The sequence below is a fragment of the Oncorhynchus kisutch genome, linkage group LG27 (genome assembly GCF_002021735.2).
Source record: "Oncorhynchus kisutch isolate 150728-3 linkage group LG27, Okis_V2, whole genome shotgun sequence".
NCBI lineage: Eukaryota > Metazoa > Chordata > Actinopteri > Salmoniformes > Salmonidae > Oncorhynchus > Oncorhynchus kisutch.
The window spans coordinates 20,535,047-20,551,543 of NC_034200.2; the positions used below are offsets into that span (position 1 = coordinate 20,535,047).

At 41.2% G+C, this 16,497-nt stretch overlaps 1 protein-coding gene across 1 annotated transcript; it reads right to left on the reverse strand.

Moving 5' to 3' along the window:
- Nucleotides 1–232: 232 nt before the first annotated feature.
- On the reverse strand, nucleotides 233–11,059 carry LOC109871538 (ankyrin repeat domain-containing protein 33B-like). The gene is made up of 4 exons (XM_020462426.2): nucleotides 10,122–11,059; nucleotides 5,522–5,651; nucleotides 5,168–5,308; nucleotides 233–1,446 (listed from the first exon to the last, which is right to left on the reverse strand). Exons 1-4 carry the CDS (start codon nucleotides 10,563–10,565, stop codon nucleotides 632–634), a joined length of 1,530 nt encoding a protein of 509 aa, XP_020318015.1. The 5' UTR covers nucleotides 10,566–11,059; the 3' UTR covers nucleotides 233–631.
- Nucleotides 11,060–16,497: the final 5,438 nt, after the last annotated feature.

The window sequence follows — 16,497 nt, forward strand, 5'->3', positions numbered from 1 at the left end:
TCCAGACACTTGTAGAATCTATGCCAAGGTGAATTCAAGTTGTTCTGGCTCGTTGGGGCCCAACGCCCTATTAAGACACTTTATTTTGTCAGTTACCTGTACATACAACCAACTGATTTGTGTATTATCTGCTTTGACCATATCCACCAGACAAACATACATTTTTTTGGTGGAGATGAAAAGGTCTCTGACCAAAACATTGACACAATAAACAACGTGCAAAAGTATTGTGTGTGTTTGAGTTATCCTTTTAACAATGGAGATATCAAACAGTCATAATCTGAAGAAATGCAGATTGAATGGAGAAATGCATAATCTGAAGAAAATGGAAGAATGCATACAAAACTACATCTGCATAAAAGTTCAATTATGAATTCCTCACAATGAGTACACAGTTCAAGCCAAGTGTTCCTTCCCCATTACTGTCAAAAGCCAGAAACAGAGTAACCAATCTAGGACAGGAAAAGATAGTGCTCCATGGCTACAGCTGAATCAAGTGGCACAGTCTTTAAAATCTAAAACGCTGGTGATAACTTCATCTCCTCAGTTCAGAACCAATTACAGTTAAAGGTTAGCTCGCACCCCAAGGCTCTTGAAAAGCAATTTGACCTCTCCTCGTAGCTCAAGTCTTTCAGCGCATCCTCACTGTGGGTAAACGTCTCTTCTTCCCCTCTTCCTCTTGCCTCCTCCTCTCCTCCTTGGCCTCTTTGTACCTCCACTTGGGGAGCTGGAGGAGCTCGGGGTCCTTGCTCTTTTTTCTCTTCTCAGGGTTGGGCCATGAGGGGACCTTGCACAGCCTCACCTTGGGGACCACAATGCCCGGCCTGACACTGCTCCTCCTCATCATGTTCAGGGGCAGCAAGCTGGTGCGCCTCAGAGCCGAAGTACCAGCCACCGCAACCTCTTGCAACATTTGGGTCTGCAGGCTGGCCCTCCGGTCCCTCTTCTTAGGAACCAACTGCACCCGGGAGTTATTGAACAGCTTCTTGTTGTTGTTGAAGTGCTCGGGGCCCAGGCACTTCAGTTCGTCCACTCGCTGCTTCCTGAGGATCTCTGGCACGGCATAGCGCCGCTTCCCGATGCAGGGGGGACTTCTTGGGGCCACAGTGTGGCAGGCGGTGGCGATCAATGGGCTGGACAGAGCGGTAGTGATGCGTACCATGTGGTCCATCACACCATCGTCCACGGGGTCCGTCTTCATGCGGAGAGAGAACCTGCAGCAGACCTTGTCTGCCACCTTCTGCCAGCAGCTCTTGGACTCCTGGCGTTGGGCCACTAGCTCCTGCAGCATGGGCCATTCCAGCTTGTAGGAGTCACAGAACTGCTGGGCGCATGGCTGGGCCATCAGACGCATCATCAGATAGCCCGTCTCATAGCGACATGTTAACAAAGCCCACTCCCTGGAGGTCATCTTGCGGCTGTAGTCCCTCGCCTCCACATCCGCTCCTAGTAGAGGGAATACACAAATAAGAAGAAGCATTGAATGCATTGTTATTCAATTGTCATTTCTAAATGTTTATATTTATGGGAGCTGTTACAGATGTCGATCTTAACTTGACCAATTTCATCACAGGAGGAATAGAATCATGCAGCAGGAGCATTTGATTATCTGAAAAAATATTTGCAATCACCACCAGGGGGAAGCTGGAAGCAGTGTTTGAATACAATGCAGTACCGTACCTACATTGTACCTTAGACTGCATGGCCACTTAAGCGCCAGTTCATTAACTACATTTTGACAGTTGATTCATAACCTTAGGTTCACTAGAAACGTTAAGATGTCCTCTACAAGGTGTCGACAGCACCTACAAGGATACTGGCCCATGTTGACTCCAATGCTTCCCAACAGTTGTGTGAAGTTGGCTGGATGTCCATTGGGTGGTGGATCATTCTTGATACACACGAGAAACTGTTGAGCATGAAAAACCCAGCAGTGTTGCAGTTCTTGACACACTTAAACCGGTGTTCCTGGCACCTAAAACCATACCCAGTTCAAAGGCACTTAAATATTTTGTCTTGCCCATTCACCCTCTGAATGGCACACATACACAATCCATGTCTCAATTGTCTCAAGGCTTAAAAATCCTCCTTCAACCTGCCTCCTCCCATTCATCCACACATTGAAGTGAATTTAAAACTTCTTGATGCACCCATCCCGTTAGCGGGATCATTTTCGTCAACCACCGCTGAATTGCAGGGCGCCAAATTCAAATTAAATTACTAAAAATATTTAATTTTCATGAAATCACAAATGCAATATAGCAAAACACAGCTTAGCTTGTTGTTAATCCACCTGGTGTGTCAGATTTCAATAAAGCTTTTCGTCGAAAGCATACCAAGCGTTTTATGTAAGAACATCTCTCTCAGTTGACAATATTACAAACAGCTAGCAGCCAAGTAGATTGGTCGCGAAAGTCAGAAAAGCAATAAATTAAATCGCTTACCTTTGATGATCTTCGGATGTTTGCACTCACGAGACTCCCAGTTACACAATAAATGTTCCTTATGTTCCATAAAGATTATTTTTATGTCCAAAATACCTCCATTTGTTTGGCGCGTTATGTTCAGAAATCCACAGGCTCGAGCGGTGACGACATCGCAGACGAAAATTCCAAATAGTATCCGTAATGTTCGTAGAAACATTTCAAACGTTTTTTATAATCAATCCTCAGGTTGTTTTTACAATATATAATCGATAATATATCAACCGGGAATGTATCTTTTTCAATAGTAGAGAGAGAGAAAATGGCTGCACCAAGCTGTTGGGCATACAAAACGCTGCTGGCACCCAGCCATACAATGACTCGATGTGATCTTTCTCGCTCATTTTTCAAAACAAAAGCCTGAAACTATGTCTAAAAACTGTTCACACCATGGGGAAGCCATAGGAAAAGGAATCTGGTTGATATCCCCCATTTTTCATCCAAACATCAAAATACTGTCCCCTACACTCAAGAGGTTTTAACAGGTGACATCAATAAGGGATCATAGTGTTCAGCTGAATTCACTTGGTCAGTCTATGTCATGGAAAGAGCATATACATACAGTGCATTCGGAAAGTGTTCAGACCCCTTGCCTTTTTCCAAATGTTGATATGTTACACGTATTAAATAGTTTTTTCCCCTCATCAATCTACACATTATGCCCCATAATGACAAAGTAAAAACATATATATATTTTTTGCAAATGTATATTAAAAATATATATCACATTTACATAAGTATTCAGACCCTTTACTCAGTATTTTGTTAAAGTACCTTTGGCAGCGATTACAGCATCGAGTCTTCTTGGGTTTGACGCTACAAGCTTGGCACACCTGTATTTGGGAATTTTATCCCATTCTTCTCTGCAGACCCTCTCAAGCCCTCTCAGGTTGGATGGGGAGCGTTACTGCACAGCTATTTTCAGGCCTCTCCAGAGATGTTCGATCGGGTTCAAGTCTGGGCTCTGGCTGGGCCACTTAAGGACTTTCAGAGACTTATCCCGAAGCCACTCCTGTGATGCCTTGGCTGTGTGCTTAGGGTCGTTGTGCTGTTGGAAGGTGAACCTTAGCCCCAGTCTGAGGTCCTGAGCGCTCTGAAGCAGGATCTCTCTGTACTTTGCTCCATTCATTTTTTGCCTTGATCCTGACTAGTCTCCCAGTCCCTGCCGCTGAAAAACATCCCCACAGCATGATTCTTCCACCACCAAGCTTCACCGTAGGGATGGAGCCAGGTTTCCTACAGTCGTGACGCTTGGCATTCAGGCCAAAGAATTCAATCTTGGTTTCATCAGTCCGGAGAATCTTGTTTCTCATGGTCTGGGAATCTTTCGGTGCCTTTTGGCAAACTCCAAACAGGCTGTCATGTGTCTTTCACTAAGTAGTGTCTTCCGTCTGGCCACTTTACCATAAAGCCCTGATTGGTGGAGTGCTGCAGAGATGTTTGGGTTTGGTGGATGCCAGAAGAACGCTACCTGCCCGAATACATAGTGCCAACTGTAAAGTATGGTGGAAGAGAAATAATGGTGTGGGTCTGCTTTTCATGGTTCCAGTGAAGGGAAATCTTAACGCTATAGCATACAATGATATTCTAGACGATTATGTGCTTCCAACTTTGTGGCAATAGATTGGGTAAGGCCCTTTCCTGTTTCAGCATGACAATACCCCAATACAGAAAGTGAGGTCCATACTGAAATGGTTTGTCGAGATCGATGTGGAAGAACTTGACTGACCTGCACAGAGCCCTGACCTCAATCCCAGCGAACACCTTTGGGATGAATTGGAACGCAGACTGCGAGCCAGGCCTAATCGCCCAACATCAGTGCCTGACCTCACTAATGCTCTTATGGCTGAATGGAAGCAAGTCCCTGCAGGAATCTTACAACATCTAGCGGAAAGCCTTCCCAGAAGAGTGGAGGCTGTTATAGCAGCAAAGGAGGGATCAACTCCATATTAATGGCCATGATTTTGGAATGAGATGAACGACGAGCACGTGTCCACATACTTCTGGTCATGTAGTGTAGCTATCCTATTCATCGCCTCCTTTGCCCAGATACTGGTTCAGTTGTTGATGTGTATGGATACATTTCAGATAAATGCACACTTGAATGTTGCAGGAATAGGATGCATATGCCTACAGTAGCAATAGGACATTTATTCATATTCTGTCTGGTGCTTTTAACATTTTAATGAGTGAAAGAGGGTCATCACTAATTACTACAGCCTCAAAGTCATAATTATGGCTAAACCCCGCCTATTTCTACAATTTCTCTTCTTAAAATCTGATTTTAAACCTAACCTTAACCACACTGCTATACCCTAATGTTAAATTACATTTTTGTTTTCATGAATCTTTACGATATAGCCAATTTGGACTTTGTGGCTGCGCTAACTAATGACAACCGCAAGATAGGGAGGATGATTTTGATAGCTGGCACTGGTCCGAGTCACTCATCTGCTCCTGAATATGGTGAAAGAGAACTGTGGCTTTTCAGTGAAAGTATCTAAATCACGAGGCTCATTTGAATTTCCTGATGCGCAGGACATTTTTCTGCAACAAAAGTAGATTAAGATCCGACATCTGTAACTGTACAGACTTATTCTTCATCACAGTGGGCCTAGCAACAAAATAAAGATAATGTAAACATTGGAGAAAGTATATAGGAAAACTAAATATCTTAGCTCTACCTGACATCATGAGCAAACAAACAACATCTGCCCTCCCTTGCATGGCTGCCTTCATCAAAGCGGTGAATCCATGGCAGTTCCTACGCTCTAGGTCCAGGTTGGGGAAGTAGTTGATCAAGTAGCTGGATATCATAATGTGGCCTGGTGTTAAAAAAATAACCAAATGTGTTATTCACCTTATTCACAATTAACCATTTTTAATTCTGCTCAATGTTATCAGATCAAAACGTTTGTCTTAATCTGGATATTCATTTAGAATTTTCATTATATTTCATGACACATTGCCAAAATATACTGTACTAGGAAGTAGGAACCAACCAACCTCCCAGCATTGAAACATCTGTAGATTCTTACCTGCTTGAGCAGCTGTCATGAGGGCTGTATTCCCCTCGTTGTCTTGCCAGTTGACATCGATATGGGGACACTGAGAAAGCGCTATGACCACATCCACCCAGCCCATGTAACAGGCTACTATCAGCCCATTCTGAAAAACACAACATTCAAAGATCAGTGACACATACCTCTTTTTGGATGTATGTTTACTGCTTTAGTATAATAAGTCAGTGGCCTTCTGGTGACTCTGTTGACACACAGTGCCACACCGTTCAACTCGAAAGGTATAGTAAGTCACACAACTACCGGCACATCACTTGTTTACTTTAGATCTCAAGAAAGATACACATCTCCAGAACTGACTACTGCTAGTGCTTGTTAATGACATTGTAGCTAATTAAGGACACAAAGCAAGCTCACCCACCCAGGACTCTGAGGTCACTGTTACACTGATGGTCTTAAGTCGGTGGTCTCAGTGCTCATTATCCCAACACAGTTGCTTCACAGGGTCAATTGGATCAATAGGTGGGGCGCCATGTAGCCTTGTTCTGCCCCTGAACAAGGACGTTAACCCACTGTTCCTAGGCTTTCCTTGTAAATAAGAAGTTGTTCTTAACTGACTTGCCTGGTTAAATAAAAAATAGCTCTGCTTTTTAAAGCATGTTTAAAGCTACTCTAGCTCTAGGTGCGTGGTGCTAGACTTGTGTTGACAGTGTAGAATATGACAGTGGGTAGTCTCATTTGTAAATGAGAGCTGATTTAAGAAACTATCTATCTTTGGGGGTCTTTGAGAAACAATTTACCTAACAAAATAAACAAATACGTGGAGCGACACTGATAAACCTGTATGATTGGAGGGTAATGTCAGAGATGCCAACTGACAGGCCTACTGATCCCTTAGGAAATTCCAAGTTAAGTCTCAGCTAATAGTCTTTCTGGAGCTTTCTGAACCATCTGCCTGCTGCTGCCTACAGTACTAATCACAGTCCACCAGACCTATGGTGAGATAGCATAATGACCGTATAGTAAACAGTATGCAAGAGTGGCTCAAGGGCTCAGTTTCTGGATTTGGGGAAAAACCCAGTCCCCAAGGCTACTGTACAACCAATCACAGGTATGGGCTGGATTCAATCAGTATTGCGGAAGTATCAGTGAAATTCCATGTAAAAAGGTCAAGGTCATCTCCAGTTAAGCCGACATATACAGTGTTTATGTGACTGCAGTCTCCGCGACCGCGGGAACATTGCCTTTAATTGTCAATCGCACAATAAAGTGGATCTTCAGCACTAGGTATTGAATAGAGCCCTAAGTCATCTGAAGAAAACTCATTAGACATTGTGTACTGTAAACAAAGCGTTATGCCCACTCATAATGAAAACCCCAAATTCAAAAGTATTCTCACTGCTTAGGGCTTACATGGTCAACTGATGTAAAGGTCTCTGGTGTAGGCCTAGAACGCAGCTTTGGGACCAAAGAGGAATTCAAAGTGAAAATATCTGACAACAACACCCCATCTATAAACAACCCAAGGGAGAACATCATCTTGGACCCGCTATCTGCAGTGTTGGGGAGTAGTGAACTACATGCAGTTCAACTAGTTATTCTTTCTTTGCTTTGTGGTAGTTGAACGAAATTCAAACCGTGGTTGTTTTTTCAGTAGTTAATAACTTTTTTTTGCCATGTAGCAGTGTAGCTAACTACTGGAACTACACTACTTTTTGGCCAAAAATAAAACATGGGTTAAGTAGGCAAGAATTTCCTTTCTTTTTTGGCATCAGTCCTTCCTAATTCTCACTTGAAACATAGTTCTTGTGTTTAATAGGCTAAATGACCCATTCTGTTAACATCTGACTCCAGAGTGGTTCATTTATAGTCTGTGACATTTCAGATTTAGATATGATCATTTATCACCAAGTAGTTTGGATGTAGTGAACTGCTTTTTCAAAATATTTTAAGTTAAATAAACTATATATTTTTAAAGGTTACCTTTAGTGTAGCTTAACTCTTCCAGTGCGAAGTAATTGGTAGCTTGGTTAACAATATTTCCAGAGTAGCTTCTCCAACACTGACTATCTGTCTAGGTGAATTGGAAAAACTGCCATTTTAGATTTGCCAAAAATTATCTCTTAATCTGCTCAAACAGAGTGCACCTTCAGTTTGTTTTGATTTGAAAACACTGCTGTGTGTGGGTTCGTTTACATCTACACAGACTACACATTGGGGCTCATGTCATGCCAGTGGAGGTTGTAACATGAAACAACTGAGAGCATTTCTTGCTTTTATGGATCCAGACACTCGTACCATTAAGTGTTGCATGACATCAAAGTTCTCCCCTCATTTGTACTGTATTCGTATGTCCCATGAGAAGGGAATAAACAGGTCAGTGGGCGAGCCTAGTATCTCAGTTTTACCAGCTACTGGGGGAAATCAGGGACCTACTGTATCTACAAGCAACACCTTTAGAATATAATGTACAATAATAGTCGCTGAATGCGTAGGCTACTTATATCCCTGGTATTATTGCTTTACCACTTAAGAGGATACAGCAGTGAGAAACACATTCAATATTGTATTGGGTCTAACCCTAATGTCTACCTGTTGGGTACACATGATGGTCATTAATGTTGTAAAGAATAAGCTATTTGAAGCACCATCCTCGTCCTTGGTATTGTCCAGCTGCACCCTGATACCTTGGGTGAACCTTTTGAAAGCTCAGCCATGATTGCGAGCTGATTCAACTCTATCTCAATCTCAGTGGCGGTCGGTGACGTTTAAGATAAGGGAGGGAAATAATTTTGGGGATGAACATGAACTCATTTCCATTACAACATATTGAATGACTGTCATTCATATTCCATTCACCCAGATCAATGTAACATCAATAGGTTTAGGCTCTTATATGATACTCACATTTTTCCTATACACATCATGAGGTTGCTACAACTTAGCCGAATGAAAGTTTAAAACATAGGTGCACAAGTTGAGAGAAATTTGAGTAACCAAGGTGACAGACATTGACAGATTCAATACTGCCTTGCACAATCTTGCCTGTATCTAGCTGATCTAGGGTGTAATCATTAGTCCAACAGTTGCAAACGAGAGTTTCTATTTGACAAATTCAGGTATATTTACCCTTGTTTCGTTCTGTTTGCTTCCATTTAAGCAACATTTTCCAACAGAATCGGCAGAATGAATACACCCCTGATCACACGGAAACACAGTTCACTTTCAAAACAGCCACATATAAACAGCATGATCCCTTTGATCGTCGGATAATTCCTTCTCGCATCTACACGCCCTCCTCCTCTCACCATTTCCTTTTGCTTGTGGACTTCAGTGCACAACACATCAGCTGTCTGTGACCAAGCGAAAAAAAAACATTCCAAGCCAAACCTTCATATCAGAACTGCTAACCGCTACACACAGCCTACATCATTGTCACCATATTAGCTAACATCAAGTCAATGTAGCTACTAGACCTAACAAGTTAGTAAACTCTCTACAATCATGCAGTACAGTGTACGGTTAGCAAGCAGTTTATCAGTTACACCGGCAAGCCCCGGTGGCAATAAATTAATAAAACCAAAAGTTTACCTTGACATTGAAGAGTTCCAGTGTTGGATAGCCATAGCCAGCTAGATAACGGAGCATCCCTCTCGGTTTGAGCCGGGTTTATGAGAAGGCTAAAGTATCCAGCTGCATTTACTAGCTAAGTAAATACATTTTTTTGAAGAAATGTATTTGTTGAAAACTATTAACTATTAGCTCTCAGTGCTAGCTTGCTAGCTGTAGTGTATGCTTTCCGTACTAGATTAATTTATTCTCTGATCCTTTGATAGGGTGGACCACATGTCAGTTCATGCTGTAAGAGCTCTGATAGGTTAAAGGATGTCCTCTAGAAGTTGTCATAATTACTGTGTAACTCTATGAAAGAGGGTGAGAACCATGAGCCTCCTAGGTTTTGTATTGAAATAGATTCAGAAGCTAGCTGTCCTCCGTCTACGCCATGGTGCTGCTGAGGCCACTGTAGACCTTCAATTGTGTTTTACCCAATTATTTGGTGACGTTAATATATTTAATATAGTTTTATTTAATAATGATGACTTTTTAAATGTTTCACTATTTTTATTTTTATGAAATTTACTGAGGAGTATGGTCCTCCCCATCTTCCTCTGAGGTGCCTACACTGCTCAATCTGCAATCCACACCCCCATCTGTTTCAGGGCAACAAACTGCTCTGAGTATTCCTCTGAGATTGTCACTGTCTACAGAAATGGCACAATTTGGGCCCTATATGACACTCAGCCCTATACAGAAAGCCTGGAAAAAGAATTCCTAGTTAAAATCTCTGCTGTTCTATCAAATCACTATAAAGCCAATTCCTGATTGGTGGAGATCTCATGGAAACCTTCTTTACAAATATCTAAGTTCCAATGTCCGTGCTAGCATGCCATGTAGAAAGCATTATGCATTGCTTCATTCCAATGTCCACACTAGGATTCTAGTGTGGACATTGGAACACAAACAATGTTATATGTTTGTGCAGTCGGGCCTTTACTTGATAATTACTGATATAAGTTTCAAAAAACAGTTAATTTCTTTAATGACACCACGAACATACTCTGTTGTTCTTGTCTGTTTCATTCACTTCCTCCTTTGTCACCCCTTGCCTTATCATAATCTTCACTATGATGGAATTGTTATTGGAGCATGCCTTGAAGAAGGACAGAGGTTCGGGGGTGTTTGGGCTGGGAGTCCTGTATTTGAGAGAGTCATCGGGTGGATAGAAGGAATTATCAGAGTCAATACTCTTGGTATCATTCGGCAGATCTGGCAATGTGTCAAAGTCAAACTCTTCAAATTCCTGATAGACATCATCGTCGTCATCGTCGTAATAGTTGCTTTCCTCATTGTCTCCCTCATTAGGATCCTCATTTTCATTGCCTGCGACCGTCTCCGACAATATAGACGACTCCTCATCTTTGCGACCCCTGACAATCCCATTCTGCTGAACATTTAACAAGGTCCCTCCACCTCCACCTGGGTCCTCTGTGATCTGCACCATTTAACCTCCTATTAGAATACACCACAATATCAATATTAATTGCCCCTCATTCAAAATGTAAATACTTAGCTAGGTCTTGTAGAAGAAGCAGATGTCAGTACAATCCCCAACTAGAACATAATCAAACATTTGTTCTGGTTTCAAAGCCACTTGAGGAAGATGTCTCAGAATGTCCCTTTTAATCCATCCATAAATCTTGTTCCCTGAAGCATTAGACGGACATTAAATACCTTGTTTATATCCATGTGACATCCCCAACGGATCCTCTTGTTTTCATCAGCTCCTCATTTGCCTTCTGTTTTTCTCACTTTCCAAATGGCAACCGGCAACAACGTGACAGCTTGAGAATTCATCTCTTGAATACATTTGTTGCCAAAGTTGTCCCACAAAACGCTGTTCACCAAAAGGCACTGTATTCTTTTAGACAGTCTGTAGTTCCTGCTGTGCTGATACCTGACTAGTCTATGCACCTGTAGTAAAGCATTTTGTTTCCTTTGACTGATGTGGAAGAGAAGAATTGTCTAAACTGACGCTTCATAATCCCTTAAGTCAGTCTTTGCTCTCTCTCTCTCTCTCTCTCTCTCTCTCTCTCTCTCTTTCTCTCTCTCTCTCTCTCTCTTTCTCTCTCTATCTTTCTCTCTCTCTCTCTCTCTCTCCCTCTCTCTCTCTCTCCCTCTCTCTCTCTCCCTCTCTCTCTCTCTCTCTCTCTCTCTTTCTCTCTCTCTCTCTCTCTCTCTCTCTTCTCTCTCTCTCTCTCTCTCTCTCTCTCTCTCTCTCTCTCTCTCTCTCTCTCTCTCTTTCTCTCTCTCTCTCTCTCTTTCTCTCTCTCCCTCTCTCTCCCTCTATCTCTCTCTCATACTTTCTACTTAGAGGTGGGAACTTTTGTAGTCTGATATAGTAATAGTATTTAGCAGACTAGTATTGTATTTTCTTGATCTGGATATCTAAACCTCAATTCACAGATGAATTAAATATTGTACTCTCTCAGCCATATATTTCATTGCATGCCTGTGTGTGATAAACTGGTTTTGCACCATACCCATACCCTAAAACTATAGTTCATCCACTGACTTGGGGTGCCCACTAGTTGTGCAGCATTTGCATATGACCCTAATCTATATTTGGCTGTGGCTGCTGTTAGCTCTGTCTTAGCTGACTGGTAATTGGATACAGCAGAAATAACATAGCCTCTTAGTGTCACACCCTGACCATAGTTTGCTTTGTATGTTTCTATGTTTTGGTTGGTCAGGGTGTGATCTGAGTGGGCATTCTATGTTGGATGTCTTGTTTGTCTATTTCTATGTCTGGCCTGATATGGTTCTCAATCAGAGGCAGGTGTTAGTCATTGTCTCTGATTGGGAACCATATTTAGGTAGCCTGGGTTTGACTGTGTGTTTGTGGGTGATTGTTCCTGTCTCTGTGTTTTGCACCAGACAGGGCTTTTTTCGGTTTTCCACGTTTATTGTTTTGTAGTGTTGGTGTTTATCTTTTTTAAATTAAACATGAATCAATATAATCACGCTGTGTTTTGGTCAGCCTCTACTTCACCTAAGGAAAACCTTTACACTTTTTTCTTCTCATTTTCCTCAACAGCAAACCAGCATGTCATATACCTACTGTACACTTCGTGACACTAATTCAAATTATTTTGTTAGTTGATTGACATTATTTTAGATGCAGTTAAAGGTTTGGATGTAGCGTTTGTCCGTTTTTACAGTGTCATAAACTGTAGTGCAACTTTTGGCAGTGCGGTTCCCACGCTTGTCTGAGCTCCATGCAGTAGTCTTAGTGTCGTTCTGTGAGTGCTCATGTGGGTGGCTAAAAAGCCCTTTTGAAAGTATCTTCTCCTAATTGCTCCTTGCTTCCTTGCAGGTGCCTAGCCAATCTGATTGTCGACATTCTCGCTGTCTTTTAAACTCAAGATGTCAGTATAATGAGAAAAGAGGATATCAAAGTAATGACACTATCAACAAGGCTATGAAAATTCAATCTACAGATCTTGACACGATTGATTACTTACTGCATACGGTAGGCCCTGGGCTGATCTTAATTAAGGGGCAATCAGCAGTTGTTGCATCCATTTTTGGACTTCTAAATGAATGATATGTACCCATTGATTCCTGAAGAATTTAACTTATGAGCTTAGTTCAACTGTGGTACCCCATCAGAATGCAAAATATAAGCCTGTTTTACTCCGATGTTTGTAAACAAAGTAAATGTAAACAAACACTCCATAGCTTAAAACCATGGTTGAAAACGGTCCTTTTGATTTACTTTGTTTACTTGCATCAATAGCTCTGTCTTTGAATTTGAGAGTGGTTACATTTCTCCAGACCCATTTCCCCCCACTTTGTTATTGTTTTAACTGCTGATTGCTGCTTTAAGCATTACATAATTTCCGTAGTTGAGTCTTAGTTGATGCAGTCAATGGTTGAGCCTCTGATGTTGGTCCATGCACCGGTAAGCCTTTAGCAAGATGTTGTACATCAGGTCAATGCTCAACTACTTTTGAGTATCACATCTTATTCCCAATACCAAATCAGTACACAATTAAAACTAGGTCAGTCGATGTTTAAAAGTAGACTAACATTCTTAGAGTATAGGCCAGTATTTAGTGTCAACGCCACACAGGCTATATTTACCTCTAACAGGATCACTTTATAGCAAAGTGCCAGCCAGATTACTGTCAGTAACAGGAGTGTTATCTGAAAAGGGCTCATCCTGTGTTGAGTGGGGCCTTTCACCCTTATCGTTTCGACCCAAACTGTGCTCTTTTTGCTCACTTTTCAGTAAGTTTGGTTCAGTATAATGTCAGCCTGCCTGTGTTACACACTGCTTATTACCAGACTAGTTGGAGTGGGGCAGGGCTAGCTAGCTATGCTCCTCCATCAGTGCAAAAGCAGGCTGGCACCAGATACAGGTAACTGCCAAAATAAAGGGAACCCCAACATAGTGTCTTAATAGGGCATTGGGCAACCATACTCTGCCAGAACAGATTCGATACACCTTGGCATACATTCTACAAGTGTCTGGAACTCTAATGGAGGCATGCGACAACATTCTTCCACGAGGAATTCCATCATTTGGTGTTTTGTTGATCCGGCACTGCTCCAGAATCTCCCTTAAGTGTTCAGTTGGGTTGAGATCTGGTGACTGAAACGCACACACCCTTTAAACCCCTTATGCTCGTTTGAGACCCCTCTTTCAAATTTACTAAGATTTCTTCTACTAGTCATGGTAGCCAAAATAATGACCCTAAGCATGATGAGACGTTAAATGCTGAATTAACTCAGGAACCACACCTGCTTTACTGCTTTACCTGCTTTACTTTGTATCCCTCATTTACTCTAGTGTTTCCTTTATTTTGGGAGTTACATGTATGTTATTGGGCGATAGTGCTGATCCGTGCTGGAAAGGACAATGTGAAAATAAAATATTCTGAAAGTAAAGTTTGGGTCGGCACAATAGTGTGAAAGTGATGTTAGAATTAGAATCTAGTAATCCATGTCAATAAACATTAGATATGCAGCCAACACAGTATTTCCAACCTCAACATATTTCCATACTTGAGCACCATGGAAATGTCATACCATTTGTTTTTTACAGCACTACTACTATAATGTGCCATACATTTCTGTCCGGATCTGGGATGGTAATCAAATGGTATAAAAACTTGCCACGTTTTCTAGGGATGAGGACAAGACATTTTGACCTGCAAGCGATTTACAGTTTGACCAGCAGGATTAAGGGCCTAGGAAAAGTACTAGCCAACCAGGATATCGTTCTAGGAAAAACAGTTATTTTGAGTTCCATTGACTTGACATTATTCAGCCACTATTAGGTGTGATTATGTTATTGGCTATGAGATGACAGCATCATAAAATAAAATAAAATTGTATTTGTCACATGCGCTGAATACAACAGGCACCTTACAGTGAAATGCTTACTTACAGGCCCTTAACCAACAATCATGACATGGCCTGTACTGAACCCAGTGCTGCCATCATAACGGGCCCGATTCCGACTTAGGAAATGTACGCATTTTCTATGCTCGTCTTTCCTACGCTTCTCAGTAGTTGGTATTCAGACTTGCCTTATGCAGGTGCATAACAAGCTTTGCAGGCATGGTTCCATTGCACGCGCTGAATACCTGTAATGAAAAAAACATTGAAAACCCTCCCACTTGCTGGCCAACAGATTTTCTCAACAGATTTTCTCATGGAGTTTTCATTCAATACGGTTTTCAGTACATTTATCTTAAACCATCCCTTTAAATTTGGTGTACCTTTTAATTCTAATTTTGTTGACAGACTAGAATACATTGAGAGAATGGGTTTCATAGTGATCAATGAAAGAACGCCATCTAAATATATGAATTTTTGGCCTCATTTCAGCACCAATTGGTAGATTAAAATACTCCAATCTTGACTATTTAGGCACTTTTAATAATTATGAAAGTATGTATGGTTTGGAGAGCCTTTACACACAAAATATATTGATCAATCAAAAATACAGTGGTTTGATTCACCCTGAAAGTTGTAATATTTAAGTTCATCATCCATGAAATAAATATTAGGCGGAAAGAAAGTGTAAAATAAGATTTGAACAATGGTTCTATAAATGTCCCCTAATTCTCACTAATAATGGAACGGTATGACAATGGTCCAGTCGTCGCGAACCATGGCGTCAAGCTCCAGGTTTAACCTGCTGTGTGGTCAGAGTTCCATAATGATTCAAATAGGATTCATGTCCCAAATTATTGCACAACGTTAGTCTAATCTGATCCACTAATGCCAACAACCCTCAGGAACAACGACATAGACGTGACCGAGGAAAGAAAGGTCAACGGAATGGAATGATACAAAATGTAAGCTACAAATTCAAGAAAACAAACACTAAAGTGACAGTTATAAATGTATGTGGGTATCACTGATACAAAATCTAAAATAAAACGGAGAAAAGCCTGGATATATAATGCAAACATTCTAAAGCGCATTATGTTCAGCCCCAAGCCTATAGCTTGGGTCTCCAAATTTCATCCATGCAAATTGAGAGCACACAATAAATATTCGGAATAATGGCACAGCTATTATAGCCTACTTCACTGTGGAAATGGGGCCGCAATACCTCATGTTGATGTGATTTTCAGTTTGTTTCCATATGACAGGTTTGACATTCGTCTTCAGTGATCATAAGGAAAAATAATCTAAAACAATTGCTATGTGTATTTACAAATGGATGACTCATTCACCTTGTTCTTAGCAATAGCTCTTGTCAATTAAAAAAATGCAGTGCATGGAGAATGCTTTTATTTATATTTGAAAAAAGTAGATGCTTTTTCCACTTGAAACTGGCAGGTTCGCTTGACCTTATTCATGGTTTCCTTGCGCGTAAAAGTGTTGGAATTATGAGGGAATTAAATCAAGATTAGAATACAGTTTATCTGTAGACACCTCCACCACACCTTCATTTCTTAGATCTCCACCACGAACGAATAGCATGTTATTCTCACGCTTAAATTCGTCAGAATACGCATAGAAAAAAAGTGTATAAAAAATGACGTTCCATTTACGCTTAACTCGGGTCGGAATCAGCCCCATGCAGAATAGGGAGAATTGGTTTGAAACCGGGCAGTGCCTTCATGGAAGGTCAAATTTCCACATCGTCAAAATCCAGATAAAGTGATTGACCAGAGTAGGCCTACGTTAAGAACTCAAATGTGAAGAAAGGAATAACACACACATAATCACAAGTAATTTAGCAGTATTTAAAAATAAATGTTTAACACAATGTTAATCCTCCCATGTAGGGATGTTATATCGCCAATGTCTCGCCAACAAACACACATGCAGTATAGGAAGAGGTGACTGAGCAAGGCTTATTATCATGATACAACACAAGAGGAAATATTTTATGCTATTATTCACCTCTA